Genomic DNA, 17,376 nt, shown 5'->3' on the forward strand with positions numbered 1-17,376 from the left:
TGCTCTGCAAGGGTCGCGGATTTTGTGGAGCGATGGGTAACGATGCTTCGAGGGTGACTGTTGTTGGTGTGTGCAGAGGGTCCCTGGTTCGCGCCCGGGTATGGGCGAGGGGACGGTCTAAAGTTATACTGTTACACATCCAACAGCCTTTTGAAAGAGGGGATTCGTTTTTCCTGGGCGGTTCGTCACTGAGGGGCCTGAGCGATGAGAAGGACCTGAGAGATGAGGTCTCCAATATGTGGCAGTATAGAGAGGGGCCTGAGAGATGAGGTCTCCAGTACGTGGCAGTATAGAGAGGGGCCTGAGAGATGAGGGGCCTGAGGGATGAGGTCTGCAGCTAGTCTATTGCTCTTGAAATAAATGATAATGAGAGAAAAAAAAAGCTATTGAATTCGTAAAGCACTTCATATCTCAACTCAACAAATGCTGGAGGTGATTAAAAAAACAAAAACATTAAAGTGCTTTATAACACCTTATGATTTAACAACCAGTTATTGAATACATTCACATGATAAAGCTCAGATTATTATTTGTTTGTTTATTTCATTACAAATATTCAGATGTTGACTCATATGTTTATGAATTGAAAATGCCTACATAACACTTTTGGTAAAACAATAATACAAAGTAAGAAATATCACATGATAATACAGGAACAGCTAACAACATTAACTTCTTTGCCAGTTCACAAAATATGTATTTACAAAATATTCTAACCCGTTGAAATAAAAGAACGCTGAACACAATTGCATTACATTGCTCTGTCTCTTCGGTTTAATTTATTTCCAGTACCAAAAACTATTTTCGTATCAGATCATGTGTAGGATTCAACCCAGATCAGCATTATATTGTTCAATCAGAAATCTATGTCCCAGTCTGAGTCCTCAACAGCTGGTGAGTCCTCAAGGATGTCAGTGAAGGGGTTCAATTTGCTGTCCTCCAAGTGACTGATGAACTGAAAAAAATAATATTTCTAATGGTAAAATACAATATGCAAGTATATATATAGTCAACATATGATTATTTTAGTACCAGTCAAAAGTTTGGACACACTTACTCATTCAAGGGTTTTTCATTCTTTTTACTATTTTTGACATTGTAGATTAATAGGGAAGACATCAAAACTGTGAAATAACACATATGTAATCAAAAATATTTTAGATTCTTCAAAGTAGCCACCCTTGATGACAGCTTTGCACACGCTTGGCATTCTCTCAACCAGCTTCACCTGGAATGCTTTTCCAGCAGTCTTGAAGGAGTTCCCACATATGCTGAGCACTTGTTGGCTGCTTTTCCTTCACTCTGTGGTCCAACTCATCTCAAACCATCTCAATTGGGTTGAGGTCGGGTGATTGTGGAGGCCAGGTCATCTGATGAAGCACTCCATCACTCTCCTTCTTGGTCACATAGCCCTTACACAGCCTGGAGGTGTGTTGGGCCATTGTCCTGTTGAAAAACAAATGATAGTGGGACTAAGTGCAAACCAGATGGGATGGTGTACTGCTGCAGAATGCTGTGGTAGCCATGCTGGTTAAGTGTGCCTTGAATTCAAAATAAATCATAGACAGTGTCACCAGCAAAGCACCCCCACACCATCACACCTCCTCCACCATGCTTCACAGTGGGAATCACACATGCAGAGATCATCCGTTCACCTACTCTGCGTCTCTGAAAGACACGGCGGTTGGAACCAAAAATTTAAAATATGGACTCATCAGATCAAAGGACAGATTTCCACCGGTCTAATGTCCATTGCTCGTGTTTCTTGGCCCAAGCAAGTCTCTTCTTATTGTTGGTGTCCTTTAGTAGTAGTTCCTTGCAGCAATTAGACCACAAAGGCCTGATTCACGCAGTCTCCTCTGAACAGTTGATGTTGAGATGTGTCTGTAACTTAAATTCTGTGAAGCGTTTAATTGGCAATTTGAGGCTGGTAACTCTAATGAACTTATCCTCTGCAGCAGAGGTAACTCTGGGTCTTCCTTTCCTGTGGCGATCTTCATGAGAGCCAGGTTCATCATAGCGCTTGATGTTTTTTGCAACTGCACTTGAAGAAACTTTAAAAGTTCTTGACATTTTCCGGATTGACTGACCTTTATGTCTTAAAGTAATGATGTACTGTCATTTCTCTTTGCTTAATTGATCTGTTCTTACCATAATATGGACTTGGGTCTTTTACCAAATAGGGCTATCTTCTGTATAACACCCCTAGCTTGTCACAAAACAACTGATTGGCTCAAACACATTAAGTAAAGACATTCCACAAATTAACTTTTAACAAGGCACACCTGTTAATTGAAATGCATTTCAGGTAACTACCACATGAAGCTGGTTGAGAAAATGCCAAGAGTGTGCAAAGCTGTCATCAAGGCAAAGGGTGGCTACTTTGAAGAATCTCAAATATAAAATATTTTCATTTGTTTAACACTTTTTTGGTTACTACATGATTCCAGATGTGTTATTTCATAGTTTTGATGTCTTCACTATTATTCTACAATGTAAAAAAAAAGTAAAAATGATGAAAACCCTGGAATGAGTAGGTGTGTCCAAACTTTTGACTGGTACTATATAGAGTTGAAGTTGGAAGTTTACATATACCTTAACTAAGTTTAAATGTATTTGGCGTTCTCAATTCCTGTCACGTCCTGACCTTAGTTCCTTTTTTATGTCTCTATTTTTGGTTTGGTCAGAGCGTGAGATGGGGTGGGCATTCTATGTTTTTGTTCTATGTTTTGTATTTCTGTGTTTGGCCTGGTATGGTTCCCAATCAGAGGCAGCTGTCTATCGTTGTCTCTGATTGAGAACCATACTTAGTTAGCCTGTTCCCACCTGTGTTTGTGGGTAGTTGTTTTCTGTTTTGTGTGTCTTCACCTTACAGAACTGTTTTGTTCACACTCGCTGTCTCGTGTTCATTTATTAAAATTAACATGGACACTTACCACGCTGCGTTTTGGTCTGATCCTTCCTATTCCTCATCCGAGGAGCACAACGATCGTTACAATTCCTGACATTTAATCATAGTAAAAATTCCTTGTCTTAGGTCAGTTAAGATCACCACTTTATTTTAAGAATGTGAAATGTCAGAATAATAGTAGAGAGAATGATTTATTTCAGTTATTTATTTATTTCATATTCCCAGTGGGTCAGAAGTTTACATACACTCAATTAGTATTTGGTAGCATTGCCTTTAAATTGTTGAACTTGGGTCAAATATTTTGGGCAGCCTTCCACAAGCTTCCCACAATAAGTTGGGTGAATTTTGGCCCATTCAACCTGACAGAGTTGGTGTAACTGAGTCAGGTTTGTAGGCTTCCTTGCTCGCACAGAAGTTTTCAGTTCTACCAACAAATTTTCTATGGAATTGAGGTCAGGGCTTTGTGATTGCCACTCCAATACCTTGATTTTGTTGTCCTTAAGCCATTTTGCCACAACTTTGGAAGTGTGCTTGGGGTCATTGTCCATTTGGAAGACCCATTTGTGACCAAGCATGAACTTTCTGACTGATGTCTTGAGATGTTGCTTCAATATAACCACATAATTTTCCATCCTCATGATGCCATCTATTTTGTGAAGTGTACCAGTCCCTCCTGCCCAAAGCACCCCCACACATGATGCTGCCATCCCCATGCTTCACGGTTGGGATGGTGTTCTTCGGCTTGCAAGCCTCCCCCTTTTTCCTCCAAACATTACGATGGTCATTACGGAAAACAGTTCTATTTTTGTTTCATCAGACCAGAGGACAAAAAGTATGATCTTTGTCCCCATGTGCAGTTGCAAACCATAGTCATTTTTATGGCGGTTTTGGAGCAGTGGCTTCTTCCTTGCTGAGTGGCCTTTCAGGTTATGTCGATATAGGACTTGTTTTACTGTGGATATAGATACTTTTGTACCTGTTTCCTCCAGAATCTTCACAGGGTCCTTTGCTGTTGTCCTGGAATTGATTTGCACCTTACGCACTTCACAAAATAGATGGCATCATGTGGGAGGAAAATTATGTGGATATATTGAAGCTACATCGCATCCCATTTGCGACCAAGTTAAAGCTTGGTCGCAAATGGGTCTTCCAAATGGACAATGACCCAAAGCGTACTTCCAAAGTTGTGGCAAAATGGCTTATGGACAACAAAGTCAAGGTATTGGAGTGGCCATCACAAAGCCCTGACCTCAATCCCATAGAAAAGTTGTGGGCAGAACTGAACAAATGTGTGCGAGCAAGGAGGCCTACAAACCTGACTCAGGTTGACAAGCTCTGTCAGGAGGAATGGGCGAAAATTCACACAATTTATCGTGGGAAGCTTGTGGAAGGCTACCTGAAACATTTGACCCAAGTTAAACAATTTAAAGGCAATCCCACCAAATACTAATTGAGTGTATGTAAACCTCTGACCCACTGGGAATGTGATGAAATAAATAAAAGCTGAAATAAATCACTCTCTACTATTATTCTGACATTTCACATTCTTAAAATAAAGTGGTGATCCTAACTGACCTAAGACAGGGAATTTTTACTAGGATTAAATGTCAGGAATTGTGAAAAACTGAGTTTAAATGTATTTGGCTAAGGTGTATGTAAACTTCCGACTTCAACTGTAGCTCTGCCAAGTACTTACTTTCGGTATGATTGGGGGAGACAAAGTGCCTTTGCGAAGTCCTTCCCAGTTGAAACCTTCAAACCACCTGAAAGAACAAGATAACAGACTATACGCTGCTGCTTTATAGATGACAGTGACACAGTCTGATGTTTTAATCTCAGCCTTTCATCTTACTTGTGCTTCTGGATGTCCTTGGCCCCGTTTCTCTGGTTCCCCAGTCTCTCTGCAGGGTTGTTCCTGAGAGACCAGGACAGAAAGTCATCATGACACACAACTAATAGCTGAGGAAGTGTGATACAATGAATGTCTGTTTTCAGACATTTCTAAATGTGTCACACCTGCAGAGCTTCTTGATCAGGCTTGAGGCACTCTTACTGATGGTTTTTGGGAATTCAACCAGGTCAATCCCACGGATGGTGGCTGTGAAAGTCTTCATAGGATCAGGGCCACAGAATGGGAGACTGGAAAGGTAAATATTGGGAAGAGACATCTACGAGAATGACTGACAGAGACAAGAACAAAAAACTGGAACTCTGGAGAGTAATGGACTGTCTTATAATCGCACCTTCCACTCAACAGTTCAAACACGAAGACGCCTAGAGACCAGAGATCTGCAGACACACTGTGCCCCTTGTTCAGGATTATCTCAGGGGCCACGTAGTCAGGTGTGCCACAGAACGTCCACGTTTTCTTACCCAAGCCCACTTTTTTAGCACAACCAAACCCCACCTAGGAATAGTAGCACAGTCAAGTCATGAATATGGATGTTCAGTATCTCAATGGATCCATAACATATATTTTCCAAAGTGATATTTTCCATAGATTATTCAGACTCCTTGATTTTTTCCCCCCATTTTGTTACATTACAGCCTTATTCTAAAATGTATTATATTGTTTTTTTTCTTAATCAATCTACACACAATACCCCATCATGACAAAGAAAAAACAGGTTTTTAGAATTTTTTGAAAATGTATAAAAACAAAACAAACGGAAATATGACATTTACATAAGTATTCAGACCCTTACTCAGTTCTTTATTGAAGCACCATTGGCAGTGATTACAGCCCTGTGTCTTCTTAGGTATGACGCTACAAGCTTGGCACACCTGTATTTGGGGAGTTTCTCCCATTCTTCTCTGCAGATCCTCTCAAGCTCCGTCAGGTCGGATGGGAAGTGTCGCTGCACAGCTATTTTCAGGTCTTTCCAGAGATGTTCGATCGAGTTCAAGCCCGGGCTCTGGCTGGGTCACTCAAGGACATTCAGAGACTTGTCCCGAAGCCACTCCTGCATTGTGTTGGCTGTGTGCTTAGGGTCGTTGTCCTGTTGGAAGGTGAAATTTCGCCCCAGTCTGAGGTCTTGAGCGCTTTGGAGCAGGTTTTCATCAAGGATCTCTGTACTTTGCTCCGTTCATCTTTCCCTCGATCCTCACTAGTCTTCCAGTCTCTGCAGCTGAAAAACATCTCCACCGCATGATGCTGCCAACACCATGCTTCACCATAGGGATGGTGCCAGGTTTCCTCCAGATGTGATGCTTGGCATTCAGGCCAAAGAGTTCAATCTTGGTTTCTTCAGACCAGAGAATCTTGTTTCTCATGGTCTGAGAGTCTTTATGTTTCTTTTGGCAAACTCCAAGTGGGCCACTCTACCATTAGGGCCTGATTGATGGCGTGCTTCAGAGATGGTTGTCCTTCTGGAATGTTCTCCCATCTTCGCAGATGAATTCTGGACCTCTGTCAGAGAGACCATCAGGTTCTTGGTCACCTCCCTGATGGTAGAGTGGCCAGGTATTGTGTGTAGATTGATTAGGGGGGGAAACTATTTAATCAATTTTAGAATAAGGCTGTAACGTAACAAAATGTGGAAAAAGTCTAGGGGTCTGAATACTTTCCGAATGCACTGTAAATGTAACCTTTGAAAGTACTGTATTTCTTTGTGTAACCTTGTGCAAAATTGACAATTACTATAATATATTATAAGAATGTACCCCTCCATCTTGTGTGGGTTTGAAATGCAGTGAAAGGAGCTCTAGTCATGTTACCACTTTGGCATATCCACGCTGGTCAAGAACTACATTCTCAGGCTTCAGATCCCTGTATGTGATATTGTTGTGGTGCAGGAAGATAAGGGCCTCAACAACACAGGCAGTGTAAAAACGTGTGCTACTGTCATCAAACGAGCCTCTGAAATGTAGGAGCAAGAGCACAATAGGGATTAGAAAGTGGGACATACTGATGTTGTGCCCTAAAAATAAGAATTCAAACGCTATCAATTCAGTTATAAAATCCATACTGTAAAATATAAAAAACAACATGTAGTAGACAGTAGTGAAGTTAGCAGTACCTGTCTTTCAGTAGATTCCAGAGCTCACCACCTAAACAAGCTTCTGTCAGCATGTACAGGCACTTTGCATCTCGGAAGGTACGGTATAACCTAGGAGTGGCAAAGAAGACACAGGTGTTGTCCAGTTGATAAGCATATAGTGAGTCAACCAGTCTAAGATTAGTGCAAGGATTCAGTCCGATCACAGGTGATAGGCGTTGAGTTTTAAAAAAGAAACTGAACCGAAATATGGAGCGTTTATACAGTGAATGGGATCTCCGCGAACATGGGAACATTGCCTAAGCCGCAATGCCTATAACCCGCGATAGGATGGAATCCCGGCCTAGGTATGTTTGGCTGGTGGTTGGGTGCACAGCACACCTGACGATGAATGGACTATGAGCTCCCATGAGGATATGTCTTTCCCTCAGGATGCACTCCTGTTGAGCCGTGCTTAGGATCTGATGCTTCCTCAACACCCTCATGGTGAACGGGCAGTTGATGTTGGTCTTAAGCTGTACCTAGAAGGAATGCAAAAACATCAACATGTAGGTTAATCCATTAAAAGCAACATGGAAACCAGACAATAATGCACTGGGATTTACTGACACAGTTTCAAGCTTGACCCACTACTTACTCCCATCTTCGGCCAATTAGACCACGTCGGTATTCCTACTCTCCGCCTACAAGCAGGAACTCAAGAGGGAGTCACCAACACGGAGAATAGTGAGGCGCTGGACAGAGGAGGCAGACTCAATGCTGCATGATTGTTTTGAGAATAATGCTTGGAATATGTTCAAAGATTCATCCACCCAGGACTCATCCATCAACATTAATATACATCGTCAGTCACAGGTTTCATTAGGATATGTGTTGACAATGTTGTACCCACAATAATAATCCAGACATACCCCAACCAAAAACCATGGATGAACGGCGATGTCCGTACAATGCTGAGAGCCCGTATTTCAGCATTCAATGTCAGCAGAACGAACCCCGATGACTCGGTTGTGCATAGCGCGTGCAAGACAAGCAGGTACGAGCTCAATACATTCGGGACGCAAAACGACAATACAGACTCAAACTTGAATTGATGGTCGACAACACAGACTCGTGTCACAATGGCAACTCTAGCTGTACGTTGCCCACCAAAGTCTCCCTCACAGACAAGCTTAACACATTCTATGCTCGCTTCGAGGCAGACAATACCCAACCATCCAGGAATACTCTCACTGCTCTGGACGCCCAAGTGATTACACTCTCTTAACACAGGGCCCCCCAGGTGTGTGTCCTCAGTCCTCTGCTGTACTCCCTGTTCACCCACAACTGCGTGGCTTTGCACGACACCAACTCTATCATCAAGTTTGCTGATAACCAACAACGACAAGTCACCCTATGGGGTGGAGGTAGGTGAACTGGCATTATGGTGACATGACAAAGACCTCAATGTCAGAAAAACAAAGGAGTTGATTGTTGACCTGATCCACATCAACGGGACTGCAGGACGGTATCGGAGCATGAGGTCTGATACCAACAGGTTCAGAGACAGTTTCTATCTACAAGCCATCAGACTGCTGAACACTTGAATTGGACTGACCATCTGCTCTGACTCGCCGCACCTTAGCACACATTCCCTCAGTCATGCACACACCCAGACAGACATACACACACGCATATACATTCATGCTACACACACACACAACTGCTGCTAACAGACTCTTATTATATTTCTCAGTTTATACACTGTCCCCCTTCCCCAATACACGTGTAAATATTGGACTATAAATTGTGCCTTCCTGTATAATACTTATGCTAAAATGTTTATTCTATTCTACTGCCATTTACTTTGTTTGTATTCTTATCTTTTATTGTTGTTGCATTGTCAAGAAGGAACCTGCAAGTAAGCATTTCCTTGGATGATGTATTCTATGCATATCCCGTACATACTACTAATACAACTTGAAACAACTCACCAGCTCTGAATGACCTGTTTCTCCCTCTCCTAGGTTACAGATGACCTGGAAATCTCTGAGAGAGGCGTTGGATAGGAGAGCTGCATCTTCCTCTGACCTGCACACATGGAAAAGATGATTTAGCCAATGTTGCTTTGCTTGTTCTAAATAAAGGTTAAATCCATAAAAAATGGTTCATTTGGATCAAAGCTCATTAAAATATAAACAGAGAGCTAGAGAGACAAAACATGTAAGCCTTATGATAAGACATTATAAAGGTTTATACCATGCTTATAACAAGTACAAACGCAATATACCTGTTGGCTGGAAAGTGTTACCTATAGTTTCAGTTGCTACTTACTGGGCTTTGAGTTCGCTGCTCTTGTGCACATTATGACTGTCCTCTACCAAACCTATGATATTTTTGAAAGACCTGATGAAAGATGATATGGTCTTAGGTCACTTAAAACATTTTTAACAATTTTCACATCATAACAAAGTGGCTTATAAAAACTATACTGGCACTGTGTGCTTGGGGGTCACTGTGGTGGGGCATTGTGTGCATGTTGGAGACCTGTACTACATAATTCTACAAATAAGATTGAAGCAGAATATCCAACATTCTCAAATAACCATGCCATAGTCTAAACAAATCACTTACTCTCTATCCACAACCAGGCATGTGACATCACCAGCAGCAATGACATTCACTGTCCGCACATCCTCTCTGGAAATCGAACAAAAGGTTTGTAATTGAAAGGTTATCAAAATGGCATTGCAATAAATGACAACAGCACTGACACCATGCAGACAGAAAATGTTATCGCTCAGAATATTCTCTTGAAATCTGTGAAACCCCGTGTTGCTTTTATTACTATCATTTTCTCGAATCCATTGACCTCGATAGTTCCATTATGAATTTGCATATTGTCACTAGCTCACACTGTCCTAATGATTGTAGTTGATTATGAGGGACAACATGATGAGCAAAATGCAATCACATAGGGAGAGTACGTCTCATTCCCCAGATGATTCCGTCAATCAAACTTGGACAATGTTGGCTTAGTAATAGCTACATTTTACATATAGTATAATGGTATGTATGTTCTATTACTCTGTAACTACAACTGTCTAGTGGTTATTGAGATTTGTGATACGAGAGAGCTAGTATGTCAATATATATCAAGCCATGTAATGTGTAGGAATGTAAGCTGCTGTATAACAGACATTTGGATAAAAGCACATGATGTATTACTGTTTCTCACCCCCTCAGTGCTTTCTCTCCAAACCAATGGCCCTCAGAGAGAGTTGACAGGAGTACTGCCTCTTCATCGGCTGACTTGTTCTCTGTCACCTTCACCTAGGTCGGGAGGCAGATAGAGGGGGTAGAGACTGCTTGTCTGTCTTGTCTCTTTCACGCCATCTTTGAAATGTGGCGATGCACGGATTAATTAGCACCATCTGTACCAGTGCAGTTGTTGTGTCAGACTAACCCCTGCAGATGCCTATTTCTGTCCTCCACTAGTTGAAGCTTGTTTATTGAGTTCAAGGTAAGGTTCAGCCATCCTCATCCTTACCTGGCCACTACTGATGATGTAGAACGTGTCCCCTGTGGCACCCTGGCGAATAATATAATCACCTTCACTGTAGCGACTCTGTTGAGACAGACAGGTGAGAGATGGTGGATAGGTGGGAAAATGAGCGACAGGAGTTAGAAATAAAAGTATCACGGCAGGGGGAGAAGGGATATGTAGCATGTGAGATGTTGAGAATCCTGGCATGTGTACATCACCAACCAATCAACACAGATATTTTGTCTGTGTGCCAACCTGATTAGGCCGCCAATGCAATGCAAATACACCTGTAAACTGTCAACAGAGAATGCATAACAGATGGGTAATAATTATTTGGAAGACATACGAAAATGATTAGCTAGCTAGATTCTGTTTGTGGAACATGGCTTTTCTACAGCATGTTGTGTTAGTGAATCTGAGGAGTGAATGTGTATAATAGATTCATGTTCTGTACCTCTTCCAGAATATCAGACACTTTCATGAGTACATCCTCTGGCAGCGAGCGCAGGAAGGGTACTCTGCAGCCAGACAAACACACAAACAGCAGGATGACTGACTCACAACATATTACATTTGAACGATTCTACTATAGTCGCGTAGATTGTAGATTAGTCTCAATTCTACACAAATATGTATTTTCAATTTTACACAGATATGTATTTTCCTTGTGTAGTGATGAGGGTGGTATTGACCTGCAGAGGAGCTCTCTGAACTCGGCCAGTCTGCTGAGGCCACTCTGCACCATGATGGTCTGAAAGCTCTGCCGGTCAATAACCCACAACATGCTGTGTTTTAGGGCTGCAGAGAAAGACAGGGAATGGTAAAGAAGATCTTCCAAATCACACAATGTCAAGAGCAGTGGTAGGAAGAAACAGAAATCTCTTTAGGGATAAATGTATTCTGTATTCTGTGAGTATACCGTATGTGTGTTGAGTGGAAATTTTAATTCTTACCCTTACAGTTTATGTTAGTATTATAGATAGTCCCCTCTGTTACATTACAATGTAAGGCTATGGGACTTAGCAAATGTCTTCTATTTCACAACATTTTCATCTCTATAAATAGATGTCAAGGCCGGGTTTGCAAACGAGGCTCTACAAACAATTTACTCCTAGAAACACAGTTACATAACACTACTATAAATGTTTCCTGTACTCTTAAAATTAATGTCTGAGTGTTTGTGTTCCTTTCTCTGAAAGTGTTGTGGATAAAAGAATAAGGAGGACAGGGGATAAAAGAATAAGGAGGACAGATTCTAGATTACATTCCCCACGCAGCCTTCCTCTCTTCCTTTGTCTGTTCTGTGGGCAGACAGTAATGGAACTCTGATAGAGATGTTGTAAATTAATAATGATCCAGATTAATTGATTCAGCAGGGCTTTGTGCGAACAGGAGGCTCCGTCCTGTACTGGCCATACAACTCCAATCCATCTAGTCCTTCCCCTCCCAATCATGCCATTATTTAAGTTGGTAATGAAAGCACGGTGGGAAATCAACATGTCATTGTTATCTTTATATGGTACGTAATTGTAGCGAACGGCGGGGAAGTGAACCCGGGTCGCTGGCATACGCATTGCGCCAATAGGGTTATCCCACTTGGTGGGAATTCTAACGTGGCTCATATAGCAAGGGTCACTACACTGCTGCCTTCGAACGGGAAGGCACGTCCCCGTGCTTCATCACTACCGCAGCCCCCTCACGCGTCTGGTCATGTGTTCCGATGGTCTCGACAACTGCCATCCCACTTCTGACACCAATGTACCAAACGGCAGGGCAGACAGGCAGGGAAGCGACGTCACTGACGTGAAAAGGCAAACACCCTATCGTGCCAATAGGGTTAACCCACTTGGTGGGAATTGTAACATGTATATTTGAGTCTAAAATTTGAATGTCAGATATTAGTCTAACCCTTTTAAATGTCATACTCTTTGCCATTTTCTGGGAAGAACATCCTGTGTGACCATGAATGTCAAATCAGGGAACACATTTTTTACCTAAACCTCTTACTGTTACAGTGATTTTAGACTACAGGATAGAAAGCTTTATTGATGTTCTTTGATGGCAACAAAGAGAAAAAGTAATTTCAGGTCAGCCAGGAGAACCAGGGAATGGGTTGGGAAGAGTGCATACAGAAGAAAGAGAAAAGGCCAGGAACATAAATGTATATGTTGCTGTGAGAACAGATAGGGAGTGGGAGATTGACAGAAAGATAAATGTACTATACAATTAAACAGGAAACCGGCAATGCCCTGAAAGAGAAAATGGACATGGTGGCACAGTGGAAAAGAGGACAGGAGGATGACAAAGGAAACACTATAAGAGGGGGAGAAATGAACAGATTTTTTTCATTTGCACTGATTCTGTCCATTCCGTCAACCTATTTCTTTGTGAAAGCAGGTCAGATGTGAGCAGCAGTGGCTGCATTTCCCAGTGAGCTATGGGCACAGACAGTGTAGAGAGACGATAGCACACATTTAATTTTCCATTGAGAAAATCAACTGCAAGTCACTGAGCAATAATAGGTCTTGTTGAGAGGATATTTGGTCAGTCATGAGGAAAAATGCAGTGAAATCAATAAAGAGAAAATGTATAACCAAATAAAATGTGTTGTTTTGATATATCATTATACATATGTGCGTATGTTAATTTCCATTTTCAAGTAAATGGTATAAATAGTAGGAGAGCTGAGAAAGAAGATGAGTTAGGCAGTCAGGTAATTTATGAGCCAAAGATGTGTTTTCTTATTCCGCACATCTCAGAGGAGAGGAGTGTTTGAAGTTGTGATGTAGTGTTTGAAAAAGTTATTTTGATTTGAAATTCTACAGAACTTCCCAATCTGACACCAAATCTACACAGCTGTGATGAATAGGCTGGTCTGTGATGGTGATGCTCTCTTGAACAATACTTTTTTTAGGCCAATGAAAAATCAATCCAAGCACAGCAGAATTGTGAAAGGATTTCAAGACAACATGTTTTGCATTCACTTCAGCTGTTGTTACAAAAGGAATAGAACAACCACACTACACAGCACTCCATGCACAACGCTCCAGTACCTGATATAGTGTAGGTATAGGTGCAGCTGTACAGGAGTGCCAATTCTCCAAACACTTTTCCTGGTTCAATTGTGAGAAGCTTCTTGGCATCCTTGGTCATCTCCATCTTCCCCTCTGTTATGCCCATTTAAACACAAATACGCAATGCAGCAAATACAGAATATATTGTTATCAACAGATTACAAATGCTTAAAATCAAAGTGCACCAGTGATGTTGCAGCAATATGTGGCATCCTTGTGTTTAAGAATGCATGTATGTGTTTACCTTTGTGCATGTTTATGTTTGCATGTGTGTGTTTATGGCATTGGCATGTGCGTGTTAGACTATGTGTGTGTGTATGACAGTGCAGTTGCTGTTTGATCTCCTTCAGAGGAGGATGGTAAAGAATGGTGATGGCAGTCTGAGGCGTCCATACAAACAGCAGGGTGGCAGCTGAGGAGGTGTGACCACACGTTAGCTCAGCCCCCCTCACCCAGCTGCAGGTGCAGGGAGTGTGACTGACACAATCAGATGAACGCAGCTGTCTGAGATATGCCATGTGTCAGGTAGAGACACTTTCATCTACAACAGCACAGCAGAAACAGAAACAGTCTAGGGCTCAGGTAACAAGAAAAGCAAATTGGACAACCGTGCCCGATTGCCTGTCACATCAGATATGAGGGTAGCAGGAGAAATGCCTGAGCTCCAGCATCAATGAGCGCTGCAAACCAGGGCCGATCATGAATGGGCCTCTTGCCCTGTCCCTGTCTGACATTAAACATTTTGTATGCCGCTTATCATGCACAACACCATCTCTCCCTCTCTCCTTCCAGAAACAGGTCATTTTAACATTCCCCCTCATTGCGCCAGAAAGCAGTGCCGGCACTAACAGAGAAGCATACCCACTCAACTTGAGCCAGAGGGAGGAGGAAATGAGGAAGGGGAGATGTGTACTTGAGTAACATTTACTGGGCATATCTCTGAGCAAACTTTAAAAAACGAACAACCAACATACATTAAAGACCAAGAGCTGCCTGCTCTTAGATTGTGGAACCAAGTGCTCAAAGAATCATTCACCAAAACACCTTGAGAAATTACTATACCTTGGGAACTTTGGGTATACTTAAGTCCTCTTTTTGAGAGTGGGGCTATGCATGGAAATTCAAGAAGACAACAGGGTTTGGACCTTGAAGTGACTGTATTGTCAATCCACACTATACTCACCACTTTTATATCACTGTTGATTTAACTTGTTACCTTCTAGAACATAGGCAAGAGTTCCACTGTCTCCCTCTTGAATGACGCAGCTGCCTTGGTTGACCGTGGTAGGGTACATGCAGTCCATTATAGCCAGGATTTGCCCACTTTCCAGGTTCTTTAGAAAGTCATTCTCTAAAAAGGAGGTCTGAATCAGCTCCTGTGACCTGAAGGAGTAAAGAGTGTGTGAGGCAATCAATAAGTAATTTCACTGTGGCTAGTGTTTGACAACAAAGGCTCTAAAGCCTTGAGCCAAGTTTCATACAGTGTGTATAAATCAATGAAAATCCTTATTGACGTTTGTGTCTGTGCAGGTACCACTTGATCAGCCTTAAGGGCCTTTAGGAGCACATTTCTCAAGTGGAACAGTTAAAAGGGAATGTTGCCAAGGCTAACGGTGTCTTTAGTGTGTTCTCTCACTGTTGGCTTTTGTTGTAGCTTTTCAAGGTGGCCAAAGCACGTTGCCTTGGATCCTGAGTGAGGGGCTTTGACAATATGGTCTTTCTTCTGGTTCTCTGGATCTCTTCACACTGTGCAGAATGCCCTGAAACAGGCAAATAAATATATTTTTCTGCTCACTTTCTTTGTGCAACATATAAGGAGCACAATTTAAGTCTAAAAACAAAAAATAGCCAAATGTAGAGTATTTGCAGTTAGCCTAGTGGTTAGAGCGTTGCTGGATCGAATTCCCGAGCTGGCAAGGTAAAAGTCTGTCGTTCTGTCCCTGAACAAGGCAGTTAACCCACTATTCCCCGATAGGCCGTCATTGTAAATAAGAATTTGTTCTTAACTGACTTGCCTAGTTAAATAAAGAAAAAAGAAAAAAAACATAATATTCAGACACTCAATACAATGTTTAGAAAGAAATACAGCGCCTTCAGAAAGTATTCATACCCCTTGACTTATTTTCTCACCCATCTACACACACTACCCCATAATGACAACCTGAAATGTTTTTTGTAAATGTATCGAAAATGAAATATCTAATTTACATAAGAATTCACACCCCTGAGTCAATACATGCTAGAATCACTTTTGGCAGTGTCTTTCTGGGTAAGTCTTCAAGAGCTTTGCTCAGCTGGATTGTACAATATTTGCACATTATTATTTGTTTTATTCTTCAAGCTCTGTCAAGTTGGTTGTTCATCATTACTAGACACCCATTTTACGTCTTAGATTTTCCCCAAACATAATGCTTTGTATTTAGGACATAAAGTTAATTTCTTTGTCAATTTTTGTTGTTGTTTTAGTTCTGTACAGGCTTCCTTCTTTGGAGTAACTACAATGTTGTTGATCCATCCTCAGTTTTCTCCTATCACAGCTATTATACTCTGTCCCTTTGAGCATGGTGAAGTTATTAATTACACTTTGGATGGTCTATCAATACACCCAGTCACTACAAAGATACAGGCGTCCTTTTTAACTCAGTTGCCGGAGAAGAAGGAAACCGATCAGGGATTTCACCATGAGGCCAATGGTGACTTTAAAACAGTTACAGAGAACAAATTCTTATTTTCAATAACGACCTAGGAACAGTAGGTTAACCATGCTATTATTGCACACAGAGTGAGTCCATGCAACTTATGATGTGACTTGTTGAGCACAGTTCTACTCCTGAACTTATTTGGCTTGCCATAACAAAGGGGTTGGTTACTTATTGACTCAAGACATTTCAGCTTTTCATTTTTAATTAATCTGTATAAGTAGGCCTGTGACACAAAATCTCAAATTCATCCATTTTAATTTCAGACTGTAACACAACAAAATGTGTAAAAAGTAAAGGGGTGTGAATACTTTCTGAAGGCACTGTATGTGATAAATAAGATGTATAAGAGCATAAAATAAAAACATTGCCTGAAATGTGGATATACTTTTTGCATAATGTTTTACCTTCAATAGCTCCAGAAGACTCTGGGGGAGTGATGGTTGCCCTGTAGCGGTCCAGTTCACCCTGCAGCCTCCGAATCAAGTCGTCCTTGGCATCCAACTCCAGCTCCAGCTCATCAATGAGTGTATCCCTCTGGCGAAGCTCCTCAATCTTCAGTTGCAGGGCAAACTGCAAGTCTCGAAGTGTACCCATTGCCTCTGTAGAGCGGTGCAGAGCTGATCGGCAAGGGAATAATGAGATACTTCGAGTGTGTGTTACATTGCACATGTTTTATTTGTTGCATTTCCAGAACATTCTAATTTGTCTGTCTTTGATTGAAAAGACAGCTCAAAAACGAATTTCTTACTAAGTCTGCAGTTGATGAAATAATAGGCATAGTACGCAACAAAATGTCAAATTGTTAAGAGTATACATGCATTCAGCTTTAACTTCACAGCAAAAAATAAATAAATCACAAAGTAAAATAACTTACCTACCTGAAGGACATCAGCAAGAAAGTCTGAAAATCGAATGCTTGCAGTATAGTCTATCTTTTAGTTTTAAAAAATCGAATCACATCTGTTGCTGACTGTTTTCGATTCTGTTTTCGCTCGATTTAAAATAATGGACAGGTGCAGCACAGGCACTTGCAATACTGTCAGTGAAGATTGGATGTTTGTAGCTACAGAAAGACGATGGATAGATGACGCCTGAACGCTCTCGCCAGTAGGCTACTCTTGGCTCTCAGATTCCCTGTTCTCTCGCGTCGCGCAACATTGCTCTC

At 41.5% G+C, this 17,376-nt stretch overlaps 1 protein-coding gene across 1 annotated transcript; it reads right to left on the reverse strand.

Moving 5' to 3' along the window:
- Positions 1-783: 783 nt before the first annotated feature.
- Positions 784-17,121, reverse strand: LOC139412015 (cGMP-dependent protein kinase 1-like). The gene is made up of 20 exons (XM_071158794.1): positions 17,086-17,121; positions 16,616-16,828; positions 15,146-15,269; positions 14,726-14,892; positions 13,489-13,602; positions 11,128-11,233; positions 10,890-10,953; positions 10,439-10,516; positions 10,127-10,221; positions 9,523-9,588; positions 9,223-9,294; positions 8,883-8,979; positions 7,291-7,430; positions 6,931-7,020; positions 6,629-6,770; positions 5,155-5,318; positions 4,928-5,050; positions 4,764-4,826; positions 4,608-4,674; positions 784-955 (listed from the first exon to the last, which is right to left on the reverse strand). The coding sequence occupies exons 2-20, from the start codon at positions 16,803-16,805 to the stop codon at positions 857-859; spliced, it is 2,061 nt and encodes a 686-aa protein (XP_071014895.1). The 5' UTR covers positions 16,806-16,828; positions 17,086-17,121; the 3' UTR covers positions 784-856.
- Positions 17,122-17,376: the final 255 nt, after the last annotated feature.

This window comes from Oncorhynchus clarkii, chromosome 6, assembly GCF_045791955.1.
Source record: "Oncorhynchus clarkii lewisi isolate Uvic-CL-2024 chromosome 6, UVic_Ocla_1.0, whole genome shotgun sequence".
Taxonomy (NCBI): domain Eukaryota; kingdom Metazoa; phylum Chordata; class Actinopteri; order Salmoniformes; family Salmonidae; genus Oncorhynchus; species Oncorhynchus clarkii.

What these genes read in the sequence shown, in the direction of transcription:
- LOC139412015 (XM_071158794.1), bottom strand. Translation starts at nt 16,805, where the DNA reads ATGGGTACACTTCGAGACTTGCAGTTTGCCCTGCAACTGAAGATTGAG. An exon ending in CTATACCTACACTATATCAG is followed by an intron (nt 11,234 to 13,488) that starts GTACTGGAGCGT and finishes CTTTCTCTGCAG; the next exon opens with CCCTAAAACACAGCATGTTG. An exon ending in CTGATCAAGAAGCTCTGCAG is followed by an intron (nt 4,827 to 4,927) that starts GTGTGACACATT and finishes CTGGTCTCTCAG; the next exon opens with GAACAACCCTGCAGAGAGAC.